Genomic DNA, 26,340 nt, shown 5'->3' with positions numbered 1-26,340 from the left:
CTCTGTCCCAAAAATAAATAAACGTTGAAAAAAAAAAAAAAAAAAGCTGACCAAAAAGAAATCTCTTGCTCAGAGGCCTCCACGTTGCCCCCAGGAGCAATGTCAGTGGCATTCCACTTGAGCAGACTATCCAAGGTTTCTAGAAAATTTATCTGTGCCTTTACATTGCCAATTGGCTCTTAGGCATTCCAGGTCATTTGTAATTCCTAGAATTTCTAGTTAGCACAATAAGGCTGGCTACCAGTTCAGGGCAGGGTAAAATTCAGAAGAGAAGAGTCTAACAGGATGTTCTGCATAAGGAAGAGAGAACTGAATGTCTTTTTGGCACTGTGATGGATGAGGAGCTCAGCTACCGAGCCCTGAGTGCCCAGAGCCTCCCTGAACAGGCCCCAGGTGGCTGGGGTCAGAGGGAGTCTGGGGATGGCACTCTTCTAGAACAACATGCCTGAGTCCACTTTGGGTGTGGAAGCATGGAACCCGTGGGGAATATGCTTCCTGCTCCACTGGAGGGCGTGGCTTCACGGGAGGCCGCTGCAACATGGAGAGTGTGTTGGAAAGCGGGTCCTGATGCAGGACCTCTGAGGTGGAGCCTGCGTTCCTAAGTAGTGCCCAGGCGACACGGGCACTGTGTCCACGGAACACGCTGAGGTACTGAGGGTCCAGATGGGGACGGTAGCATTTCAAGCGCGGGCTGATCGCCTCTTAGACGTTACATCTAAGGCAAGAGGTGGGAGCCCCAGCCTGCAATCTATCAACCCCCTTTCCACACCCCTGCCCCGCCCACCCTGTGGCGTGGGCCCAATACAGCCCCACGGAAGGAGCCCGGCTAAGTCAGGTTCCTCTGTGACCGTGACCGTGACTGGGCCTCCCTGACTCTTCCTCCCACAGCCCCTCTTCTTCATGGCACTCGCCATAGTTTAAAGTATGTAGGTTCCCTTGCTTGTTCACTGAATTTTCTTGTCAACTGGTGCGCGTCGTCTATTCCCCACTTTACACCCATGGCCCATCGCCGTGCTCGGCCCAGAGTAAGCCTTCGGAGAAGAATGAAGGAAGGAACCAATGAGTGGATTTAAACTATCTCCAGGCCCCCTCCTGTGGTCATGTTTACCAGGAATTGGGGGGGTGGGAGCTCTCTCACTGCTGCAGCTGAGGGAGGGGGTTTCCCTGATCCCTCCAAGCTGGGGGGCACATGGCACCGGCTCCTGTGTGGTTCTGGAGCCTGGGAGGGGGCAGTTTCTGCGTGAGTACGAGGACGCGTGAACGCGTGCGTGTCAGATTCAGGCATTCTCAAGGGGGCGGAGGCCCTTCCCGGTTTGTGTGGATCTTCACCATAACTGGTCCCATTTGCGAGTCCTGCTCTGCCCGGGGATGAAGGACGTCCAGACAAGCTCAGCTGAGTGGGTGTAACGTGCTCCATGACAGTGGACACTTTCCACAACTCAAGCAGGGTCCCCAGGAGCCTCCTGGCCCTGGGAGCAGCGTCTCCTCTGTGGACGTTGAGATGGTGAGTGCAGTGACAGGCACAGCTGCAGGGGGCCGTAAGGGGCGGGGGGCAGGGTGCGGAAATCTTGCTGTACAGAATGGCGCCCATGGGAATTCAGACTTGACGTGAGAATTTACCTGATGGTCCCCAGGAATCTCGGAGCCACAGACAGAAAGCATGACCTCCTAGAGACACTGAGTTTGAAGGTCTAGACCCAGGCCAACCTGCCATCTTCAAGGGTGGTGGACAGACTCTTGAGTTGAGTGTGCAGTCAGGGGAAACTGGCCATCTTTACCAGGGAGGTGACAGGAAGGATCGTGGTTCGTCTCTGAGTTGCATTGAGCATTCGAATCAAGGCGGCGACCCAAGGGCTCGGAGCATGGGCAGCGGCTGGTGGGAGCCCTTCGTGTTCTTCTGTTCGGGGATATAGACAGAGGACCCACGCAGCAGTTCACAGACTCTTCATCCAGGGTCCTCAGGAGGGCATTCATATCCTGAGAATGTTTCGGAGCCCACATCCCGTCAGGGAATACCAAGGCTCAGGTCTGAAACTTGTTCAGTGTCTAAGAGACGTCTGGAGTACACGCTGTGCTCTAATAAATCCTTGTGTGCATCCTGGAGTCTGACACTCCAGTTGGTGGTACTTGGAGCTCTTAGATACCAGGATTCATGAGGTTCCCTCTGCAGGATGTGCAAGATGCCAGGTGTCGATGGGAAAATACACACACTCACGCACACCACATCACATCACACACACAGGTACACGGGGCTGGAATCTCCATGATGGAAGTTGGCTGTGGCTTGTACAGGGAGGCCTGCCTCTCCATGACCTATCATTCCTCACCTCCTGAGACAGGGTACCCGAGCCATGGCACACGGTTGAGGAAGTGTCAAGATTGGGAGTTATCAGACCTACAAGCCCCAGCTCCAAAGCAAAGCGGCGCTATCGAATTTCAAGCAGGTTATGAAGAACTCACCTCTGTAACTAAGTCCAGTGTCTATCCTAAGCCTAGGACAGAAAGTCTGTTAGATCGATTCAAAACCTTCAAAATCATTTCAACCGTTGATTTATATCCAGGGATTTGGCAAGTGGCCTTAAAATCAAAATTAAAAATAGCCTCTGAAATACCAGATGGAGAATGTAAGTTTATGCTTCACCCTTCAGACTGAGGAGTCCCCCTACCCTTTCCAGACAACTGGCAAATGAATTACTGTGTGAACCAGGGACACCTGCCAAGCCACCTATTCACATCCCAGTCGTATGTAATACGAAGCAGAAATGTGGTGACCCCTCTAGATGTCTCCCTTTGGCATTCAGGGTAATCCGTAAAACCGATGGCTTAGCATGGAGCTGGACTGACAAAAACCAAATATTCAAAATCGTGGGATTTTAAAATGAGCCCCACTACAGACGAACATTGAAGCCATAAAAAAAAAAAATGGCAAATACCTAGAAACATACTTTGAGGGCCTGGAAGGATTTTAAATGTGTTTACTTTTACACTGTGGAACTCAAGCTGTTCTCACAGGAAGATAAGCAAGGGATCCAAAAGGCTTCGAGGTGTTGGTCTGAGATTCTCAGATTTGTTTGAATCCTTCAGAGTAGTGACTGATGCATCAGAGACTAGAGTAGGTAAAGGGCTGTTGGAGGGACACAAGATCCCTCTCGTAGAAAGTTGCTAGCCCTGGAAAGGAATTTATCATGTCTACAAAAAGAGCATTGAGTAGTTATTGTGATCTTGGGTAAACTCCAGCCAGATGGTTTTGAGTCAGAGTTCACTTGTGTGCCTGTCCAAGGCTGCGTGTCCAGGAAGACTGTCACAGACTAGCAGATGTCACAGAGGTGGCCAGGCAACACCGTGTGCCTTTCCACATGAGTATCAGTACCAAGCCAGGAATGGGGAAGATTCTGGCTGACGCTCTAGCACAAGAAACAGAAAGCTTAATGGAGGGAGTCCCCAGGTGACCATCCTGGTTAGTCATTGAGACTTAACTTAGAAGAGAATGGGACAGATGTGGCAAAACGCTCTTGTACGTAAAGTTGGAACGATCTGTTTTCTGGGGACTGTTGCGTGCATGGTAAAGTTTGGCTTGGCGCTCACCGGAAGCCGACCACTTCCAGAGCCCCTGGAGTATCAGTGCCTGCCAGCCGGGCAGTCTGGCCCAGGGTGACATGACAGACAGGGACTCCCCTGCTTGCTGCCACTGTAACTCACCTGTCATGCAGATGGGAGAGACAGGGCTTATCAGGAAGGGGAGGGAAGAGGTCAACCTAATTGTCATGTCCGTCCCACTCAAAATGTTTAGTACTGTCAGTGGTCTGAAAGGAAGGGCTCAGACATGGTCCAAAGTCCAAGTCCTTTCTTTAACTGAAATACTGAGATCAAGGGCAAGAAATGCCTTGGAATCCCATTAGAATTGTCCAGGCACAGAGCTCCCTGACTTACTCACTCACTTCATTGAAGAGTTCTGTCTTGGCATCTGACAAAAAGTCTGCGAAATCCTCGCGAAAGCCCCTTCCCTCCATCCCCTCCTCCCCCTGCAGACCAATGGGTCTGACAGAACAAAGGGACGGGTTGTCCTCTGCTGGCGCCACCGGAGATGTCGAGAACCTCTGCGGCAGAGGTGAGGGTTTGCACCTCCTGACAGGTGTGTTTGCGAGGTCCCCCTCCCCATGGGAAGCCCCTCTCCCTTTAGTTCAGCAGAATCCCTGGTGTATGATGGGGGCCCAGCATTGAAGGTAGCCCAATCCTGCTCACCCTGAACCCCCCTCCTCTGGGATGCACACCCCACATTTCCCAGAGAACGAAGGGCCGCCTCCTGTGCGCCTGAGTGCCTCCTTCACTCTGAACTACTTAACAGAGTGTCCTTACAGGCTCACTTCACACGGAATCCCTGCACTCAGGGAATGTTCTCCCTGACTGTCGAGACCCAGGACGTAGCTCGGCATCTGGCATTTATCACCTTTAAAAGGCACAGTGACCATAGAAGGCACAACACCAAGAGGGACCCTCATGTAAATTCTGGAGTCTGGGCGGTGAGGACTCATCACTGCAGGCTCATCGACTGTGACGAATGTGCCACTCTGCAGGGGAAAGTTGATAGTGGGGAGGATGCATTGGGGGGAAGGGGAGGAGGGGGAGACAAGAAATCTCTGTACCTTTTGCTGTGGGCCTAAAACTGCTCTAAAAATTAAAGTCTATTTGCTTATTTTTATTTTTTTAAGTTTATTTATTTATTTTGAGAGAGTGGGGGGGAGGGGCAGAGAGAGAGAGAGAGAGAGAGAGAGAGAGAGAGAGAGAATGAATCCCAAGCAGGCTCCGTGACGGCAGCACAGAGCCAGACGTGGGGCTAGAGCTCACGAACTGTGAGATCAAGGCCTGATTCAAGACCGAGAGTCAGACACTCAGTGGACTGAGCCCCCCCAGGCGCCCCGAAGTCTGTTTGTTCTGAATAAAGACCGCATGGCCGGAGTTGGACCTCCTTTCAGCAGATGCTGTTGTGACACCCGCTGTAGCCGATGGTGTTTGGACTAACGTTTTCTTCATGTTATTCTTGCAGGGCGTGAAGAAGTTCGACGTGCCCTGCGGGGGCAGAGACTGTAGCGGGGGCTGCCAGTGTTTCCCTGAGAAAGGAGGGCGGGTAAGTCACAGCGTCACCATCAACCTCTCTTCCTTATACTTGCGCCTAAACCCAAGCGCCTTAAACCGCGTGATTAAGTCAATTGCGTACTTTGCTGAGAAGTTTAACACAGGCGTGTTCTTCCGTATCGGAACAAGCAATGATACGAGGCAAAGTCTGGTCAATTTATGCCACTTCCCGCACAAATTGAGAACAATCATAGCTTTCTTACACATCTTTTCTCTTATTAATTGTTACGAAGGGCGTCTTCTACTTGTGAGACTGTATATACACATGTGTGTTACATAAAGCAGACATGGTTGTGTCTCCCCCCTCACGGTATAGATATTCTGATATTCTAGAGGGCACAAGCATCCTGCCATGGAGAATAAGTCTCCCTTTTAAAATCATTCCACTCATCCCCCGAATGTCCTTTCTGTAGTGCGTTTCATCGGATGAGTCAGGGAAAAAAGGTCACCCCGCATCGGAACCCGAAATACGGACTGATACTGGGCTCCGTATGTCGAAGTGACTGGCTTTCCCGTTGCCATTAAAGCTGATGTTTGGGTCTTGGCATTACTGATTTCAAAAAGAGATTGTTTATATTTGTCTGTGTAAGCCCATTTTCGCGCGGGGACCATATAGCGTTTTATGACACTGAGTGTTTTTGAGGCTTCACGTCTTGGGATCGTGTTTCCCCGTGGGGCTCCTGCTCGTCCGCCAGGGGCCAGGTCGTGAGAGGCAGCTGGGACGTGTTGCTTGCATTCCCTTTTGCTGTGGAGTCAGATCTGACAGTGCTCCTCGGGCGTTCCAAATGCGTCTCCCCACCCCGAATCCTGAAGTCAGTGCTGACGGTCCCCACTCTCCACTCCCACACCCCAGAGGGAGGACGCGCCTCAGCAGAGCTCAGTGGGGCCAGTCTGCAGCTGGCTGGACGTCGTGCCCTCTCCTACCCAAGTCCCCTCCACAAGTCAAACATGTAAAATCTGTGATTGATAAGGAACCCCTTCACAAAGGTGCTGGTCTCACTACCGTGGGACGGACTAACCATCCTCTCAGGGCCGAAGACCGCCATAGAGGAGGCTTCTTGTCACTCGCCCAGAGCTTCTGTCCCTACATGCTATGTCCTTCATGAGTTATGGTCCTCAAGACAGTTGTTGCTGTTGTTGACTCAGTAAAGTTTCCTCTGCTTGGAATGGGGACATCGTGCTCTAAAAATTGTTAATCAAGCGAGGGATGCCTGGGTGGTTCAGTTGGTTAAGCCTCCAACTCTTGGTTCTGGCTCAGGCCATGATCTCACATGAGTTCACGGGATTGAGCCCCATGTCCAGCTCTGCACGGTCAGCATGGAGCCTGCTTGGGATTCTCTCCCTCCCTCTCTCTCTGTCCCTTCCCTGCTCTCACATGCGTGTGCACTCTTTCTCAAAATAAATAAATAAACTGAAAAATAAAAAAAGATTTGCTAATCAAAGATTACACATCAGCATTGAACAAGGATTAAGTATTTTTTAAACATATGGAAGCCATTTCATGAGATTGAAACCCCCTGGGTCCATTGCTATCGGTTTTCCCAGTGCCGCTTCCGGGTCAGGGATGACCATTGCCTGACGCAGAGCCTCCCCTCCCCAGGGCCCAGCCTGGCCCGGCCGAATATGGGCAAGGGGAAGATACATTAATGGTTTACAAATATCTGTGGGACTTGCCTGTGTAAGAGGGAATTCAACTCCAGAGAGACACTCCAGAGAGACTCTGCATTTTTCTCCACGTGATCAGCCAAACAGAACCCACACAGAGCAGAAGGTTACTTTTTCACTTTTTATGATCGCTTAATGCAGAACCAATATGGTAACATTTCCCATAACAGTTTTATACAAATTTTGTTCTTCGGTAAAGATAGTTTGTTCTGATTATTATTTTTTTAAATTCAAGGATAACTAACATACAGTCTCTGTTAGTTGCGGGTGTACAATATAATGATTTAACAATTCTACGCATTTCTCTGTGCTCAGTCCCCTTTATCTGTCTCACCCCTCCCCCACCCACTTCCTCTGGCGACCACCAGTTTGTTCTCTGTATTTAAGGGTCTGCGTTTTTTTTTTTGTTTGTCTCTTTTTTTTGTTTGTTTGCTCATTTGTTTCCTAAATTCCACATGAGTGAGCTCATACAGCATTCGTCTTTCTCCAGCTGACTTATGTCACTTAGCATTGTATTTTATTTTACTGTGCAGGACCATCTACGTAGTTATGTGCTCTTATGGAACGCCAGGGGTCTTCTCAGAGTGGTTATGAGGAGGGGGGATTTCTAAGGGTCCCTAGGTCTCTCTAAGTCAGTAAGTTGGCACTGAGAGCTTTTAATTTATCATCATCCCTCATCCACAGCATAGCCTGACAGTGTTTCTGTACGTGACCAAGTAGATAATTGACCCCTTCCAGTTAATTTGGTTAACGCGAGTAATCCAGAGCCCCGAGTGAGTTTGACCTGCCTCTAATTCTTCAGACAGATTATGATAACATTAAGATGAGATGTGACAGCTGTGTGAGTATTCCTCAAGAGACAGAGCCATGTGGTAGCCCACTTTGGGGCCTGGCCTGTGGGACCCACCACACGTAGCGTTCAGGCTGCATTTGCCCCCCTCTTCACACTGCCCAGCCCTCCACGCTGCAGTGGACCTTACAGATACAAGTTGGGTTGTCTTAGTCAGCTCCGGGGCTGCCCCGGTGACCCAGGTGTGCCACTGGATACTAGTCAGCAAGGTGATAGACAGCCTAATGGTCAATGGGAAGAAAAAAGTTACAGAGGAGAGAGAAATGGCACCATTTATCATGTTCTATGGGGTGAGCCTGTATTAGTGGAGATACCTGTTGTTAGAACAATTACGTCTACCTCATTAGTGTGCTTGCTAAGGCGCGGTACCCGTTTCAGTTCCAGAAGCCTGGTGTATGTACACTAAATACTTGTTAATTAACAAATTTACCCAGATGTGTTCCTGTAGACGGCAGGGCTATTTCTGTCTTACTCTCGGATTGATAATATTTTTTAAAAGTAATGTCATGCATAAAAATAGCAGTTGGATAGAGTCTGCTGTTAGAGAGCTGAGTGCATACTTTGTTCTTTCCCACAGCTCCCCCAGGGTCCCTTGCCATATATTTTCCCCACGGCACTTCTGGAGCACAGATGACAATGCCTCGCTGCAGAGCTCTGTGCTCCCTGGGCCCTGGGCAGCCCGGCCTTATATGGGCACAGGGTAGAGTTCACTTGTTCCTCACCATGGTGACAGCCGACATCAGAAGCTGTATGTTACTGGATAACTTTTGGACTCGAAGCAGAAATCACAAACGTACTGTGGATTCTGATTCCGAATGAATTCTCATGTTACCGAATGAATAAGCTCAGTGTGAAACGTGTGCAGCTTCCCCAGCCCTCGCTGGGGGCTGGTGGGTCATAGCAGAGAGAAGACTGTTTCTCGCAGGCAGGGCCGTCCAGCCTTGTGGAAAAACTATGCCGCCAGCTGCCGGGGTGTGGAGGGCAGGAATTGCGGCCCCACTCTTCACTCCCTGGGCAGAGCTGGGAGGTGTGGAGGGGTGCTCTGGGCCCTGTTCCCTAGTTCACACGTCAGGGAAGGAGAACGGTGACCTGGGGCGGGGGGCAGGGGGGTGGTAAGTGACCTGCTCCAGTGTGGTCCAGAACACAAGTCAAGTCTTCAGACTTCGATGAGTAATCTTTTGTGCCTGCCTCTTCCCAGATGGTAGCCTACATGGAGGAGATTCTCTGCGGATGGAAGGAAAGGACACAGGCCAAATGAAAGGGGTCCTGGCCCTCTCTCTGCATGAGTTAGGATGCTCTGGTCAGTTCTCCACCCTTCCCTTCAGTGGTTCAGTGAGGGAAGCAGAACTTTGAGAAAAGAACTGGTACTTTTTTTTAAAGTTTATTTATTTTGAGAGAGTGAGAGCAGGGCAGGGGCAGAGAGAGGAAGAGAGAGAGAATCCCAAGCAGGCTCTGTGCTATCAGGGCAGAGCCCGATTCAGGGCTTGATGTCACAAACAATGAGATCATGACCTGAGCCGAAATCAAGAATCAGACGCTTAACCGACAGAGCCACCCAGGCGCCCCTAAATGAATTGATAATTTATTGCTGTTTGAGGGTCTGTATATAAAATAAACTATTGGATACCTGGGTGGCTCAGTCACTTAAGCATCCGACTTCAGCTCAGGTCGTGATCTCAGGGACCGTGAGTTCGAGCCCCACGTTGGGCTCTCTGCTGTCAGTGTGGAGCCTGCTTGGGATTCTCTGTCTCCCTCTCTCTCTCTCTGCCCCTCCCCAGCTCGTGTTCTCTCTCTCTCTCTCTCTCTGAAAAATAAATAAACAAACATTAAAAAATACAATAAACGATTGTGTATATATTGGAGTCATTAAAAGTTGTAAGTCCTGACTCACCGATATCGTACAGGGTGACGGGCACAAAGGAAGCCGGCCAACTAACTTCTCCGAGCCCTCTGCCGCCAGTGGTCCTACGGTCACTGGCCCCAGACACAGCTGCCCAGCCCCTTCGCCTGTTTCTAGTCGTTTTACTCTTTCTTCCTTCATATATTTTATGTTTTTCTTTCTTTCACGGGGTGGAAGTCTGTTGGATGGAAAGCATTAGAGTTCATTTCTGTCACAGAACTTCCATCAGAACAGCGGGATCCACCGGGTGATACAAAAATCACTAGTAGAGACAACAGTGAGGAGAGCCGGTGAGGCATCCGACTCAACAAATAAAGACATCTTTGTCTTTGCTCATTAACTTACCCAGAGGTTGTGAAATTCTCAGGTTTTTCCAACAGAGGTCAGTTTTAATTCATTATTTCAGTTCCTTAGACAGGCTCGTGTTCCCCCCAGCCCTTTGACTTTTGACCATAACCTCAGGTCAGATAGCTTACTGCAGCTTTTTCATGGCATCGGCCTTCACAGGGCACCTGTTTCTCCAGACAATCAGATATTTTAGAGATTGGTAAGCACCAAGACGCTGTTAGGTCCAAATTGTTTGGAATTACGGAGATGGTCGGGCTGCGGTGAGAAAAAGAGAACCCACAGCTTTGGTTCCCAGAGCTCTGTCCTCAGCCCCTGCTTGAGGACATTGGCATCCCTGCCCCCCACCGCCACTCAGCACTCAGCCACGCGCTCGCCCCCCATGGGCCTGACAGCACCAACCACGGGACCAGAGATGAGCCCCTCGCGTGCACGGTAGTGATGGCTCGCACCAAGCTGTGTGTAGCTGCTGCGTGTAGCTGCTGCGTGTTTTCATGCAGCCAGGAGTTTCCCACAGTCTGCGGGTCCCCGGACTGGAGTCAAAGTATGAGTAAACAATTCTTAACCTCACAAGATTCCGTACGTTCGACAACGTAAATCAAAGTGAAAGAAACCAGAGAGATGCCGAGTGAAAGGGGAAGCAGGGAAGAGTGGACGGGGGACTCTGGCAGGGGGTAGCAGGGAGCAGGTGCCCTGCGACAGTGGAAAGGTTCATTGTCTTTGGCCACTTGCTGTCAGCTCAGAGGAGCAGCGACCAAGAGATGAAGGGAAGCAGAGCCCTGGCCCCCAGGGACAGGGGTAGAAGGACGTAGAGCAGCTACGAGCCACAGGCGATTGACAAGATCTTCTCTGTAAGGTGAGCTGCAGTCTTGCTGATAAGAGTACCTTCTATCCTGCGTTGCAGACCATAAACCTTCCCCTTAAATGTGAGTAGCCAGGACTGCAAAATACTATGGGATTTCTTCTCTGAAATGGCTCGCTACAAGTCTGAAAAGCGGGTAGAGCAACGCAGTGCTACGGAGAGATCTTCAGTTCGGAGCGTGTGTGCTGTACGTGGTCCACGCCCGGGTTTCCGTGGCAACGTGGCCATCACCTTTGCTCCCCGAATATGCTCACATGTGTGGGATCAGAACGTCGGTGCCGCTATGGCAAACGTCTGTTCAGACCAGCTGCTGTTTTCCTGGTACTTTCTCATGGCACACTCAGTACCTTTAACAGAAGTGGCCTCCAGGGGTGCCTAGGTGGCTCAGTCGCTTGAGCATCTGACTTCAGCTCAGGTCATGATCTCACTGTCTGTGAGGTCAAGCCCCCCATCAGGCTCTGTGCTGACAGCTCGGAGCCTGGAGCCTGCTTTGGATTCTGTGTCTTCCTCTCTCTCTGCCCCCTCCCCGCCCCCCGCTCTCTCGCTCCCTCTCTCGCTCTCTCTCAAAAGTAAATAAACATTTAAAAAAATTAGAATCCACCTCCAATGTTTTATGAACTATCACAATCCAGAAAAGACAACGAATTATTCAGAACCAGCCAGGACATGACCTGGGTGCTAGGCTTTTGTAATACCTGTCCACACATGGGTCTCACCTGCTTTCAAAATCGTGTGCTACTTTTAGCGTGCTGTTGGAACAGTGGTGTGGTTCTGGCTCATCTGATGCTACAGTAGCTGCAGCATCTCAATTACGTGGTTATTTTCTGCAGTGAAACTAGTATTGCAGCAGGTGTAGATAGGGTCCACCTAACTTGTAGATCACAGGTAGTGATGTGCTTTTATGTTTGCCATCATGAGAAAAACCCCGCTTCCTTTTAGCCATGGAGGTTGGTATGTCTTCAACACTCAAACATGCACTGTGTACCATCTACGAACAAGGCACTTGTCTAAGAGAAAGGGGTGCATGAGTGAACAGGGGGGTCCCCTGAACAGCAGGGGCGAAGACCCCAAAGTAAGGGTGTGCCCTGAGTGCTTAAGGGGCAGCAAGGGGAGACACTGGTGCAAGGCCAGGTCCAACAGTAAAGGTCAGGGGCGGCGAGAAGATTGTGTCCAAGTCTTAGGGAGATGAGAAACCATTTGAGGGATGTCCTTAGAGAAGTCATGTAACTTATAACTCAAGTCACAGAGCTCTTCATATGGGGAGGCTGGTGAGGTTCGTGTTTTGGTGATCTAGTCTACTCAAAGAAAATACCATGAAATAGTAGATTATACACAGCCGTAGTTGGAAACTAGAACTTGAAAACCAAAGTATTCGTTTGACACACAGCGATTACATACCTACCACACACCAGGTCCCATCTTGGCACCGGGAATACAGAAGTAAACAAAGCAATCAATATCCCTAATCTTTTGGAGCTTTCTAGCCCCGTGATCTCCAAAAGAACTTTCTGCAGAGATGGAAATGTTCTATATCTATGCTGTCCATCCTGGCTACTTGAGCATTTAAAATGTAGTTAGAGAAATTTTAGATTTTATTTAATTTTAGTTAACAAAAATTCAAACTGAATAGGTCCCATGGCTTCCATATTGAAGATCACAGTTCTAGGGAGTACAGAGGTGGAGAGTAGGAGAGACAATGAACTCACTGTGAATCTATAGGAATGTTCTAGATATCAAATCCTAGACAAAAATAAAGCACAATATAAAGTCAGGGTTTTGTGAAAGTAAGACCAAGATTGCAACTTGCTTATATCTTACTAAAAGCATGTTATCTCAAAAATATAGAGACCCATGAGCAGGGCACATTGGAAGTGGTGTCTGTACCGAACATGATTCATCACATCCTCGACCTTGCCCAAGCCTCAGGGAAACCTGCATTTCCAGCGTGAGCTCTGGTCAGGGCCTCCCCTTCTAGAAACTCCTTGTCTAGCTGCTTTGGTGCAGGAGACCTTTGCTCACCCAGCCCTCAGCTTTGGAACATCAGGCTATTCTCGCTGTCTTTCTGGCAAGATCAAGTAAGCATTTTGTTAAAGCAGGGCTTTCAGTAAACTGTGTCAAAACACATTAGTGGTGCAGCTGGAGAAGGGAGATACGGTTACGTGGCTCAGGCCCACTCCCCATTTTACCTGGCCCAAGATGGTAATTGTTTCATTTTGCAAGGACCATTATGACAGGTAGTCAGGATTTGACAGAAAACGGGCCCGTTGGGAGCGCATCCAAAAGGAAGAATACATTATTCAGATCGTAAAAAGACAAAATTTAATACCGCCTTGCTGAATGGATTCAGAGAACATCATTCTGGACAGAATCTCCTGGTTGAAAGTCAGTGCTTAGAGAAAACACATGTTTTCGTCACCATCGAAATCATCATGGTCTTTATCCCCAGGACAAACTATCCTGGGTTGTTTCCTACCAGTAAAATATGTTGTTAAATAATAGGAACCATGAAAGTCACTGATGAAAATTAACCACAGTGGTCGTGGCCTAGCATTTATCAACTTCAACAGAAATGGCCATGATACAACTGCTGATGGGGAGCAGATACTTGACAGATGATGGAGTCAGCAGAGAACACATTTGCAAGCAGGAGCGGTACATGTTCAGTGATGAATAATGAAGCATTGGCCCATCAGATGTCTTTAGTACCTGAGTGCAAAGGAAGAATTGTAAAGGTCTTCCTACTTGATTCATCCATTTCTCCCTCTTCCAATGAACACTGTACACAAACACACCCAAAAAATCACGTGGGCAGCTCATGCCACATTGCGTGGCACATTGTCGCCGCACTGTGGTCTTGAGTGTCCAGGTATTGCCCATGAAAGATGGCTGCCTTGGTGCCACAGACACCACAAATCTTCCACAAAGCGTCTGTTACTCTGGAAACACTGGGGGGAGGTGACGCCCACTATCTCGTTCTGAGAGAACCACACATCCAAACGTTCCCCTCGGAATTTACACCTAAATGCACAAAGCGTAGAGTAGACATTCTCAGAGCCCACGCAGAAGAGGGAGCCACGTTGAGAGAAAACCTTTTTTTTTTTTGTACATAGGTGGGTCTCTGTTCCCCAACCCTTTAGACCTTAACTGTGATCAGATTTTGTGTGTATGTAGAAAGTATGGTTTCTGCAGAAGCACAAAATTGGCCCTGCGAGGTCCACCGGCTGGTCGGAGCGGGTGGGGGAGCCCCCAGGAGCTTCCCATGAATTCTGGGTGGTGGCCTGAGCCAGTGGAAGCTCAGGGACCCAGCCCGTCCCTGCCAGCCTCTGGCACTTAGGGTGGCGACCCAATAATTAAGTGGGCGCTGGTCCAGAGCTGACCATCCTGGGGAAATGGCCTTTCATGGCTTTAAGGAAAATATCACATCAGTCCATAGCCAGGATGATGATGGTAGTAACGATTTTGTGTCTTGATTGAAAATCTCACACAGATGCCAATAGATGGCTGATAAACTGGGAGAGACAAATAAATATTTCTACTGTTCTAGAACCGAACCAAACCAAAGCTCTGCCTTCAGAAATCCTTCGTTTTTCCTACCTCCTGATGGAATGTTTTGACAAGTATAGCATTAAAGCATTTCCCCTCTCTGTTACAGAAAGAACACCAGTCTTCAAAGACCTTTGTTTTGTTTTATTCACTTCCAATTCATTCTAAGTAAACAATTGCAGGATTTCTGAAATGACCAGAGCAAGGCTGTTACCAAGCATGATCTGCTTTCTGAAAGCAAGTCTGAAAACAGAAATGTTTGCTCTGAGTTGGTCATCTGTCTACACAGGGGAAGAGAGGGCCTCACGTGGCCTGGTCTAGTCTTCGTGTGCCGAAAGCATGCGTGTCGCACCTGCCCACTGTGGTTTCGTCTCAAAGTGCTTCCCAAGTGAGCTATCTGACCAGGGGCTCCGTGTGCTTGCGTCGTAGTACTCAGACATCACACTGCTTCCATAGCAAAGAGAAAACCAGTAGGTCGCATGGCAAAGTTTTGAAAATACCTTTTGTTTTCTTCCAGAGATAGTTAAATAGTAACCAGAGAATAATGGCAGAAGTGACCAGACGAACTCTTCCTACACACACTTTCCTCGCTGAGGGGCCTTCAGAATGTGCTGCCGAAATGGACACATACTTGGGGGGTGCCCTGGGAAGAAGGAAATCAGGGTCATCCCATCTCTGCTTTGTGTTCTTCCTTTTAAATCAGAGGGAACCACCCTTGTCCTTCAAAGTCACAGGCAGAGATACTGTACTCATCACTGGCATTCGGGTGAGCAGAAGACCAATTTATTTCTGACAGCTTTTAGGCATTTCAAATTTTTCTTAAGAAACCGCCCAACCTGAGGTCCCAAACAGCCTGTGATTCTGAGCCCTCTGGCATCCCACCCAAGTTAGCACATTGTGGTGTAGACAACCAAATCATTCAAGTCGTCAGATGTCTGACTCATATGGGAAGCACAAAGCAGGCCTTCAAAAGGGCATATGTCCCCACTGATGAGAAAGGTCAAAATATCCCTGTCCCTTCCCTCTCTGTGTCCAGCCTAAAAGTTTAAATTCTGGAAGAATGAAGCAGGAACAGCCGCCCCAGTAACGCAATACAGACCTTGTATTGAGGACAGTTTCCTCCTGAGCCACTGTGAGGGCATTAAAAATCCCGCCATAGGAACAAAAGTTTTTGTATCCAAAACACTGTTGGGATGGATAATTCCTAAAGGATTGGAACCAGAAAGCGGTGGGGGAGACGAAACAAAATGGAAGTGAAATGGAAGTCATTAATGCTGGGCAAATAATATCTTTGGCCTAATAGTCCTCGGCTGCCTTGTCAGTGTTGATGTTTTTTATTAAATTGTTGTCTTTGCAAGGCACTGTAACTACTCTTCAAACCTAAAGTCTGTTTTAAATAAAGAAACAGAAGGACGAATGAGTTCTATGGTGAGCCTGGTCTCAGTAATAAAAATTAAAGCACTGGCATGTTTCAGCTCTGCATGGTAGTAATTATTTTCTTTTAAAAAAAATATACTTTAAGTGGCGATAATGGCATTTTTAAAGGCTTGTGAAGATAGTGCTCATATTTCAAAAGAACCCTAATGTCCAGATCAGTTTTTATGCATCGCACCCAGATTTAGCATCTGTCAACAAAAGTAGCGTTTCTCAGATTTGGTTAAAAAAACACGTTGCCAGAGCCTTTGAGGACGCACATGTCTGCAAGGAGATAGAACAAAATTAACAGAATTCTGTGATTCTCTGAGGAGCAGTTCTCTTTTTTATGTTGCTTTTAACATCTTGCTCGTCAGCCCAGCCTAGAGAGGAGGCAGGTCTCGTGCCCAAGCAGCCCGGGGGGGCACCAGGGCGAGACTCACGAGCAAGCTTGTCACAGTTCAGGCCACATCTCTGCAGTCTGAAGGAGGAGAGGACTGCCCAGGAGCCCAGACAATTCAAGCAGAACCCTGAAACATGAGGCCAGGCTTCCTGTGCTTGGAGCCTGGGGGTGAATTCCTCATCCTTTAACACCTGATATTTTACAAATATTTGTGTTTCTCTCCATAGAATGATAGAATTACAGGTGTAGTATGTTGACAAGTTTTGTCCCTGGTGTCACACCCAGGAAAAAGAGAAGAGGGCATCTGAGATTGATGGCAGCCTGTTCTGTTCTTGGGTGTTAAAAAAAAACAAAAAACAAAAAACCCCACCTCAGAGTAGATTTATATGTGTCCAGAGTAAAGCACATGTTAAAAACTCCATTAATGAAAAGTGTAGTATATTACTGCAAAAGAAAAGAATCTAAGTCCTAACCAAAAGTTGAACCAAAAAAGTTCAGCTCTCCCCCAAGATCAGAGTTTTCCTTTGAGACTTGCAGAGAACAGTGAGACCCACTTAAAGTTTCAAGACAGTAAGATTCATTCCGTAAGCTTCACTTAAAAGAGACCCAGTGGTCGACATACCACTGACAAGAAGTTGAATTGAGCCTGTTTGAGCCCCTAGGATATTTCTTTCTGTGCCTTGTGAACTTCACATTTTTCGTAAGAGTTGATCCCTCCTGTAGCTGGTGTTTTTCATGAGTTTGTTTTGCCCTGAAAGAGTGGATTTTGAAAGCAAGAGATGCCAGGACGGTGACATCAGCCTGCTTCTCAAGTGTTGTACAGGAGGTTAACTTAAGATCATCCTGGAAAGGTAGACTTAGTCTCTGCAAGTCACAGAAGAAAGTTCTGTTAGTGCCACAACTGTGTTATATACGTAAACAGTCATTTTTAAGCACTCAGTCAAACTAGAGGCGAGGAGAAAGAGGTTGAACTAAGTAATAGCATTAGGGTGTTTAATTTGAAATCCAAGAAGGCTGAGGTAACACATGTGCTATAGCATAGCTGTATGGGGAGTTTTGTATGAGTGTCAGCCATCATCAGATGACAAAAATTTGTGCCCTCGAAGAGAGCACTGTTGGACACTACTGACAAGTGGTTTGCCAACCAGAACCCCATCACAGCACATGAGAGGTGGCCCTGCACTGGGGTGTGTGCTGTAGTTGTTACCACCAGAGCTCTTGAGGATGCTGCCCTGGACAAAAGCTTAGCTTTGATACGTGCCCGTGTCCCTGCAGGAAGGAGCCCTCCCTTGATCGCACCCAAGCATACACACAAGCATGGATGCGCCAGATGTCAGTGCCCACACACCACTCCAGCCCAAGCCCCTCTGACCCCAGTGAGCTTTCCCTTCCTGCATCCCTTTACCAGCCCCCAGTCAAATCTCCTTCTCCCCCACATCTACTGATCTGAGCAGGATTATAGGAAAGCACACGATCTCCTAACCTTTTTCATATTAAACTATCATGTGTGGCATAAACTGGGTCCCTGACTTCCTGACCCATTGCTTGTGTGAAGATGGTCTCCTAAGTTTCTCCCTTTCCTCCTTCAGTCCTGGAGCAGCTGCCTGACCCAAGTGAGTGCTTGGAGCTATTTCCTCTCTGGATCTGCATGCTATGCTTCTGAACCCCACCATAAAATCCTGTCACCCCTTTGTTACCAAACACATTCTTGCATGGGCTCACAAGGGATATACTTCTCCCCCCAAATCCATTTTTTATGTAAGTTTTTTGTCACGTTCCTTTTTGGTTTTGCTTTTTGACTATCAGCCTTCCATGTGTAGAATTAATTTTTATTTTTTTTTTAATTTTTTTTTCAACGTTTTATTTTTATTTTTGGGACAGAGAGAGACAGAGCATGAACGGGGGAGGGGCAGAGAGAGAGGGAGACACAGAATCGGAAACAGGCTCCAGGCTCCGAGCCATCAGCCCAGAGCCCGACGCGGGGCTCGAACTCACGGACTGCGAGATCGTGACCTGGCTGAAGTCGGACGCTTAACCGACTGCGTGACCCAGGCGCCCCTAGAATTAATTTTTAAACCCCAATCCAAGGTTTTACTTTGATTGCTGTGAAGTTGTTACAAGATACAGCCAGCATTTCCGACTTGGGGATGGGGACACACAGGCGTTCTCCTGCCCCGGGTCTCTGTCCCTCCTACTTGTCCAGTACTGAGCTAATTCAAACACAGACATTCCATGAAGATGGCTAGTAACCAAAAAGGAGATTTCTAAATGTTAATTGCCGCTGGTATTTTTAGGACTTTTTATTTTGAGGATAGCATCGATGAAAAGGGGTATGTAGCCATCTGCATACCCTTGAGTAGAATAATCAGACTAAGGAAGTAAACAAAAAGAACTTTGTGGATGAAAATGAACTCCTTAATTCCAGAAGATTAAAAAGACTTCTTTAGTAGAAGGAAATAAAATTTAACAAAACGGTTGCCCTTCAAAAATGTCAGTTATCTTGGAAGGAAAGATGAGTAATGGAAATCCCATGTGGATCAGAAAGATGAATAGATTAGTCCCATGAAACTAGCATTGACAGAGGGCGAGGGGCCCTGTACCACCACCCCACACCCCTTTCCAGCAGACATGGGGGCCGTCTGAGAAAGCTTCCAGGATAGGATCATTCTTCTTAGAATTAACATATAAAAGATTCCAAAAATAACCCCAGGATTTTGAAATATGCACATTATCTGTGTGTGTACATATGCGTATGCACATTTACAGATTTTCATTTAGTGTATTTTATGTTTATTAAATACATATTTTATGTGTGCGTGTTTCCAGGAAAAAAAAGCATTTTGCTATCATAGAAAACCCTTTATCACATGCTCAACATGGGATTTTAGTTATTTTTAGCATTTAATCTTATCTCACAAATTGAAATGAAGTCTGGCATGTATTTTGAATACTCTGAAACTTTATTAGAATACACTATTGCCTTTTTACATTTGTCAGGCTTTTATATCAAACCTAGTCCTGATGTTCCTAAACTCTAGGCACAAGAATTGATTATTTTTGACAACATCAGGTATTTAAATCTGCTTCTCCTTTGGGTGTGAATATCCCCTGTCCTTTGGGAGACATGTTGGGGGGGGGTGTCACTGTCACAGGGGAGAACGCTAGAATCCAACTTTCCTCCTCTGGACTGACGTTCGCTGTTCCAGGAATTCATTGTCGTTCCCATCCCCACCCATATGCCCCAGTGATCTCTATATTCTGCTGGCTGTGCGTCAACAGGAACTCCCAGAATAAACCGGCAGGGAGTTGGCGCGCAGATAGGAAGGGAGGCAGGGGCTGGGGGCACAGCCAGGACCACACTCCCACCCCAGGCAGCTGGGGGGATTCCCTCACCTTCTGCTTTGTTTTTAGAGAAGGATGCTACATCCTACTCTGGGAGTTTCCAAGTGTCCTTACTGTATTTCACGGAAATTTAGAACATAAAAGAAACACGTACAGTTGGATATTTCAAGAAGTTCTGGACAAGGATGCCATTGATTTTCCCTGAGCCAGACACCCTGGGGCCCCACGGAGCACCGTGGAGGTGGTTCCTTTGGCAGGGGGGCCACAGACCCTCGCCCGGGGTGGGGTCATGCACAAAGAGAAACACTTTCCCAAAACCTCTCCACAGACGTTTTTTTGTCCTAAAAAAGATAATAACATTTCTGTCTCTGCAGACCAAGTCAGATTGACCCGTTTTTCCTCCCTGTGAATCGTAAGCTATTTCAGAATCAGTGAGCCTCCTTCTGACAGGTCAGGGCAAGGATGGGAAAAAGTGCCATTTTAATCAAAATAATTAGTGTTCTGTTGTTTGAAGTTCAGAGGCATCTTACTGTTTGTATGTAATTGTGATTCATTTCTAACATGCGCCATTTCTGGAAGGCACATAAGCTTTTTTTTTTTTTTTTTCATCTATAACGATCTTTTCTCCTATTACCAACAGAGGTAACCTGAAAAGACAAAATGTCCTATTTAAAGTACACTTATTCTTGCACTGATATTTTTCCACAATGCTTTAAGTCTCATCTTGTGGCCACTCTCGCAAAGCACATGAAATAACCATTAGTATCTTGTTCCATTTTTTTTTTCTAAATAGCAGGTGTTTCCTATGCCTTTTTGGCAGGTTTTGTTGTTTGTCTTTTGTTTGTGTGTCTCAATTTCCCATTGTCTGGGGTGTGCACAATGCCTGTTATGGAAGATTATTGTTCTGGTTCACATGGTTTTACTTCCAACCTTTGGTGTGCATTCCTGCCGTGTGTTGGCCACTATGGAGCAATCTACTCCATTTTTGAATAGCCATATGGTTTAGTGACTAAACATTTATTTTGGGATGCATAGTGTTTCTCAGAGGTGGGATGTCCACTACCTGTTTTTGCAACTAACAAAAGAATCCTGATGACCTAACCCTCCCCCCGCCACGGGATCAGCTAATCACAGATATGGAGCAGCCATCACCCTCAAAGCACTGTACTGAGAAATTCCGTAACATGTTGGATTTAAACAAAGGGCTTCACTCTCTCCTGTCTCTGTGTGTGGCTTCAGTACACCCGCGGGGTTTCCCAGGCTGAGAAGCATGCTTTCCCATAGAGCCACGGCTCACAGAGCCTTGCCATGCAGAGCTTGAGGACTCTGGGAATCTGCGGTACCCCTAAAATTCTAACTCTGCTGAATTTTGTATGAAAGTCTGTCACATCTTAACGCCTCCATCATTCAGCATCTGTTAAATCAGCTTCTTCCTATCTCTGTGATTTTTTTTTACCACTTTTTAACTGTAAATTGATGAGGCACGTGCTAAGGTGAGCGTCCCTTCTATTTTTACTCTTGTGGGTTCTAGAGTTCTTCAAGGACATAACGTAGCACTTGACAGAGATTTTGTGTGTCTGCACCATAGACTACAGAATTTGGAATAACTCCTCAAATTACCCAGCTTGAGAGTTTGCAACTGGACTGAAGTTTTGTTAATAAGACAGTTGTATCGTATTCAAATTTAGCACATGCTGTGCGTGAAAGGAAAACACAGAAAATGGGGCCCAGTTGGGTCACCGTGTGTTATGATGGTGCCCGGCACACACTGATGGCTTACGTTAGGCGAGGTGCTTGCTAAGTGTTTTGCATTCATTAATTCACAGTCCTTCCAAGAGCCTGTGATGTGGCCCCTGGTGTGTGTTGAGGAAATCAAATGGAGAACAATGAAGTGAGCTGTCCAAAGTTCCATCGTTAGAGTTGAGGAAACCAAATCAGAAGCCCATCCAGGAGCCTGTACTCTTGACTTTTCCTGAAGGGCCTCCTTTAAAATCTGGGTATGAGGTTGCACATTTGAAACTCAGTTGTTCCTAATTATCTTTTCTTCTTCAACCTATAATTTCTGCATCAACGATTTCTTTTTCTAAACAAAACCACGAAGCCAGAGAAGAAACAAAAATATATAAAGCCACAATTTTGTAAATTAAAAATCCATCCTTTCCACATCTGCTTGCGTTTATGCTCTCTCTCTCTTCTCCTCTGGAGGCAGCTCTGTTCCATGAATTGGCAGATCTCCTATTTGAAAACCAGCAGGCTCTCCAAATATGGCAAATGTTCTCCTCATTTCCCTCAGCACCAGCTGCCCTGCTCCCACCCGGTTCCGCCCCCCTGCTCCTCTCAGTGTTCACCCGCCCCACCCGACTCTTGTAACCTTGTCCTGATTACACCACCAGAGTTCCATTAAATGCATGGTTTTCTGTCCTCTTCGGAAGCATTCCCAAAGTTCAAGAACCCCCTGAATGGACTGGAAGTTTTTTAAGACTATTCTTAGTAGATCAAGGGGTGATATTAAGCAGCTCTGCCAATAAACCTCCTTGTAGCATTGTTCCGTCCCAGAATGCATTCATATAAGCCCTGGTTTTAAGCCCTTTTCCTTCTAGAGCCCTTTCACGTCGGGACCTACCTACTCACGCGGGGCCTATGGAAGACATCCCACGGTACAAGAAAATGCGGTGTCCGTGCACTGCAGCGTTCAGTCTGAGATGTAACGTGGTCTTCGTATGTGGGAGTGAGAAGGGCAGGTAAAAGTCTTCACTTTGGAGTCAATTTCCGGCTCTACCGCTTATGTCTGTAGACCCTGGGGGACTCACATATATTCCTTGGCCTTCAATTTCTTCCTCTGTAAAGTAGGATAGTAATACCCACCCGAGGTAGTTCGAAAGAGGTAATATTCTTCAATGCTTAAATGTCCAGTGTCTGGCATGCTCTCAGTGTTCAACAAACGGTGGATATTACTGTGGATGTGTTACTTCTCCCTGGCGTCCTCATTATCATGGAAAATGTGAGTCAACTATATATGGCGGGGGGTGGCTGGCTTTCTGGGTAAACATCCTTACGGTTAGCCCTGTGCTGTCAGGAGGGGTGGAACACCTGGGCCGCTGGAAACAGCAGTACTTGATCACAGGAAGAGCTTTCAAAAGAAGCCCCAGTGGCCACCTCTTCAGAGAATCACCACCCCCCCCACACACACACATACACACACACCTGGTTCTGCTTCGATCATGGAGAGATTCATCAAGTTGAGCTCAACTTGGTGAAGCAATACTAAAACTTCAGGTGATAGAAAAACATGTTCAAGAAGATAAAATTGGTGCCCCTGGGTGTCTCAGTCAGTTGAGTGTCCAACTCTCATTTTCAGCTCAGGTCATGGTGTCACGATTCGGTAGTTTGAGCCCTGCATCAGGCCTGCTTGGGATCCTCTCTCTCTCTCTCTCTCTCTCTCTCTCTCTCTCTCTCTCTCTGCCTTTCTCTCTCTCTTTCTCTCCCTCTCTCTCAAAACAAATAAACTTTAAAAAAAGAAAGTAAAATCCTCTTAATATATACTTTATAAAAATTAGACTAATTTATAGTTAATAGTTTCATACTGACATAATTTAAACGTATTACAAGTGTATTTAAACAAAGCTTTTGTTTGCAGAACATCTCTGGTTGGAAAAAAAAAGTGCACGTTGTCGAAATGTTTTCCTTGTTAGCCGTCAAAACCCAGACTGGAAAAGAGAAGGGTTTGCTCCGACAGAGAACAAACAGGCATGTGGGAACCCGGCAGAGACCTAAGCACGTCTTGCAAGAACGCTCAAACCTCTGTCACATTTTAGATGACTCTGGCAGAGGGGATAGCCCAGCTGTCTTGAATCAAACTATAACGTGAAATCGAGAATTTCAACAGGCTTCGTCAGGCCTCTGTTCCCTGCGACTAGTGCTTTCTGCGTTCTCTGTTGAAAAGTGAGAGGCATGCCTCTTGGGTTTTACCTTCGTTTATACTGGCTCTTTGCTCTTGAAGGATGAGTATCGGAGATTTGCTCATCACATGGTTTGCAAATAAAACATGGACATAAGGAAATATAGACAAGAGGAAAAAAGTTTTGTCCAAAGGAAAATAGACATGGAACGAATTAAGAGACTTTTAGGTCTAGAAGGAACCTTATCCCGCTAGGAAATGTCATCCGCAGGTGAGGAAACTGAGGCCCACCCTCATCTAGAGCCCCTCCTTCCGGGACTTCTGCACTCCCGGAGGTTCCCCAGGATGGAACAAGACTATAGAATTACAACAAATGAGGGGCCCCCGGGGGGCTTAGTCCGTTGAACATCCGGCTCTTCATTTCGGCTCAGGTCATGATCTCACAGCCGTGAGTTTGAGCCCTGCGTTGGGCTCCATGCTGAGTATGGAGCCTGTCTGGGATTCTTTCCATCTGCCCCACTCGCGCTCTTGCGCTCTCTCTCCCTCTCTCTCTGTTTCTCAAATAAAAAATAAGTGAAATGTTAAAAAACAGTTACAACACATCAGGCAGCCTTTTAACGTTGATCTAAAGAGCTGGGAGAAAACAGCAACCAAAGCAAGTTGATTACAAGCCACAAAAATGATCAGTATAATCTGTTTTACAAGGAAGTTATTAATGCAGATTCTGTCTGCGACAAAATTCATTTTGAAATCAGCCCCAGCAGGTGCATTCTGAGTTCAGTGTTCCCTACAGACAGCCTTTGTGTGCTATTTAGGAGATACGAACTATCGGAAAGACCAGGAAAAATATCTCCTATCTGATCTGCCCTGTCCTAAGGCGAGTAATTTGATCCCTTGGTGCGTTCCTTATCCCCACCGTGGTGACAAGACTGCTGTCTCCCAGGCTCACGGTGCACAGCCCTGTGCTGATACCAGTAGACAAAATCACAGATGAGAGCTGCTCATTTGTCCTGGGGAGGACCCTCCTGGTTTGCTCTCCAGGTTTGTGAGGGAGATAACAGAACCGGCAGCGGTGAGCCCGGGTATAACTACTTGGCCGTGATGTGTAGGCACACACCTAGGCCACAGGCATGGCAGAGACCTCACGTGGCTGCACCAGACATTCTCACCCAGCGCAGTTCTGCCCCCCAAGGGACACTGGGCAAAGTCTGGAGACATTTTTGGCGTCACAAGCAAGGAGAGGGTGTTCCTGGCATGTAGGGGCTGGGGGTGCCGGGAGCACCTGCCGCGAGGGGCAGTCCACGGGAGACAGTTATCTGGCCCAAGCGTGGTGGGCTGGAGCCCCAACGAGAGAACGAGTGGCCACGCACCGCAAGAGCCCAGGACGGCCCCCTTCCCATCTCACTGCTCATTTCAGCCCTCGTTTCAGCAAATGTTTGTGTGCCCTACTGTGCACCAAGCCCCGGGGGTAGGGACAAGAGGGGGCTTGCAGAGTCCCTGCTGCAGCAGTAGCTCTGTGATGCCTTCCTGCTGGCGCACCCCCAGATCTGAGTCTGGAGGGGCCATAACGGCTGGGCCACGGAGCCCAGAGCCAGGACACTGCGGTCAAATGCTGCGTCCCACGTGCATGACACTTTGCTTCCTCCCTTGGCACCGCTGTCTCAGGCCTGGAACAGAGCACGTGTGGGATGGGGGACGCAGAGGGCCTGCTCCAGGGTCGGGGTCCTGCTTATGCAGGAGGCATGGCCGAGCTCCATATTTGCTGGAAGGAAACGGCCGCATATTAACCTCATCTGCCCACAGGAGCCTCTCGCCAATCTGTGCACCCCCCTGCCCGCCTCCTCCCTCTTCTCCGGCCTCAGTGGCGCCCCCTCCCTGGTCACCCTCAGCTTTCCTTTGTTATGAACCCTTAGCAGGCCAGCCTTCCTGCCAGCCTCCCCGGCTTCACACCCTCCTGACACCCTCTGTACTCCTGCCACGCCTAGATTACTGATTGAGCTAGACTTCTCTAAAGAGCAAGTTTTGGGGCGCCTGGGTGGCTCAGTCGGTTAAGCGTCCGACTTCGGCTCAGGTCATGATCTCGCGGTCCGTGAGTTCGAGCCCCACGTCAGGCTCTGTGCTGACTGCTCAGAGCCTGGAGCCTGTTTCAGATTCTGTGTCTCCCTCTCTCTCTGACCCTCCCCCATTCATGCTCTGTCTCTCTCTGTCTCAAAAATAAATAAACGTTAAAAAAAAATTTTTTTAATTAAAAAATAAATAAATAAATAAATAATAAATAAAGAGCAAGTTTTCCAAGGCCCTAATCCTGCGGGGGGAGATCTGCATTCAGCAGGGGACCTATGAACCCCACTGAGTTTCTTAAAAGGCAAATTTTGAGGGGCTCCTGGGTGGCTCGGTCTTGGTTAAGCTCACGATCTCACGGTTCATGGGTTCAAGCCCCACCTCGGGCTCTGTGCTGATAGCACAGAACCTGCTTGGGATTCTCTCTCTGCTCCTCCCCTGCTCCCACTCTCTCTCTCTCTCTCTCTCTCAAAATAAATAAACTTTTAAAAAGGGCAGATTTTGAAAGAAATCTGAGGTGCTTCTGTTTTGAGGGTTGGGTGAAGCTGATAAGTTTCATTGTTTAGGTCTTTTGTTTTTCCAACAGCATGGACATCATGTATTAGTATCATTTCTTATTTTATAGAAATCTGTTAGAAGGGACTTCTCTGCCTTTGCCCAATCCACAGTAATTGTAGTTACTCGTCTCTACAGCTTTAATATTTTTTATTAAATATTAATCTTTTAAATGTCAGCATGTTAAGTATACGTGTATTTGAACGTGTGCTAGCTCGTTGGAGCCTCGCACTACCTTAGAGGTGAGACCATCACCTACACCTGCCCACACGCACTTGTGTGTGTGTGTGTGTGTGTGTGTGTGTGTGTGCGCGTTTAAGAATGGAAGAATTTGTACCAGTATTTCTGGTTTCCTTTCCCTTGTGCCCCC

The 26,340-nt window shown here is 47.6% G+C and overlaps 1 protein-coding gene across 1 annotated transcript in view; it reads left to right on the top strand.

Annotated features, from left to right (window-relative positions):
* COL4A2 (collagen type IV alpha 2 chain) overlaps nucleotides 1-26,340 on the top strand; it is a 172,433-nt gene that overhangs the window by 40,859 nt on the left and 105,234 nt on the right. Inside the window, exon 3 of the mRNA XM_040487084.1 lies at nucleotides 5,045-5,125. Coding sequence (XP_040343018.1) covers nucleotides 5,045-5,125 — 81 coding nt within the window. The remainder of the gene's footprint in view (nucleotides 1-5,044; nucleotides 5,126-26,340) is intronic.

Source organism: Herpailurus yagouaroundi, unplaced genomic scaffold (assembly GCF_014898765.1).
Source record: "Herpailurus yagouaroundi ecotype Mexico unplaced genomic scaffold, PumYag 164, whole genome shotgun sequence".
Taxonomy (NCBI): Eukaryota; Metazoa; Chordata; class Mammalia; order Carnivora; family Felidae; genus Herpailurus; species Herpailurus yagouaroundi.
The sequence above is the reverse complement of the archived record's forward strand: the minus strand, read 5'-3'. Positions and strand labels throughout refer to the sequence as shown.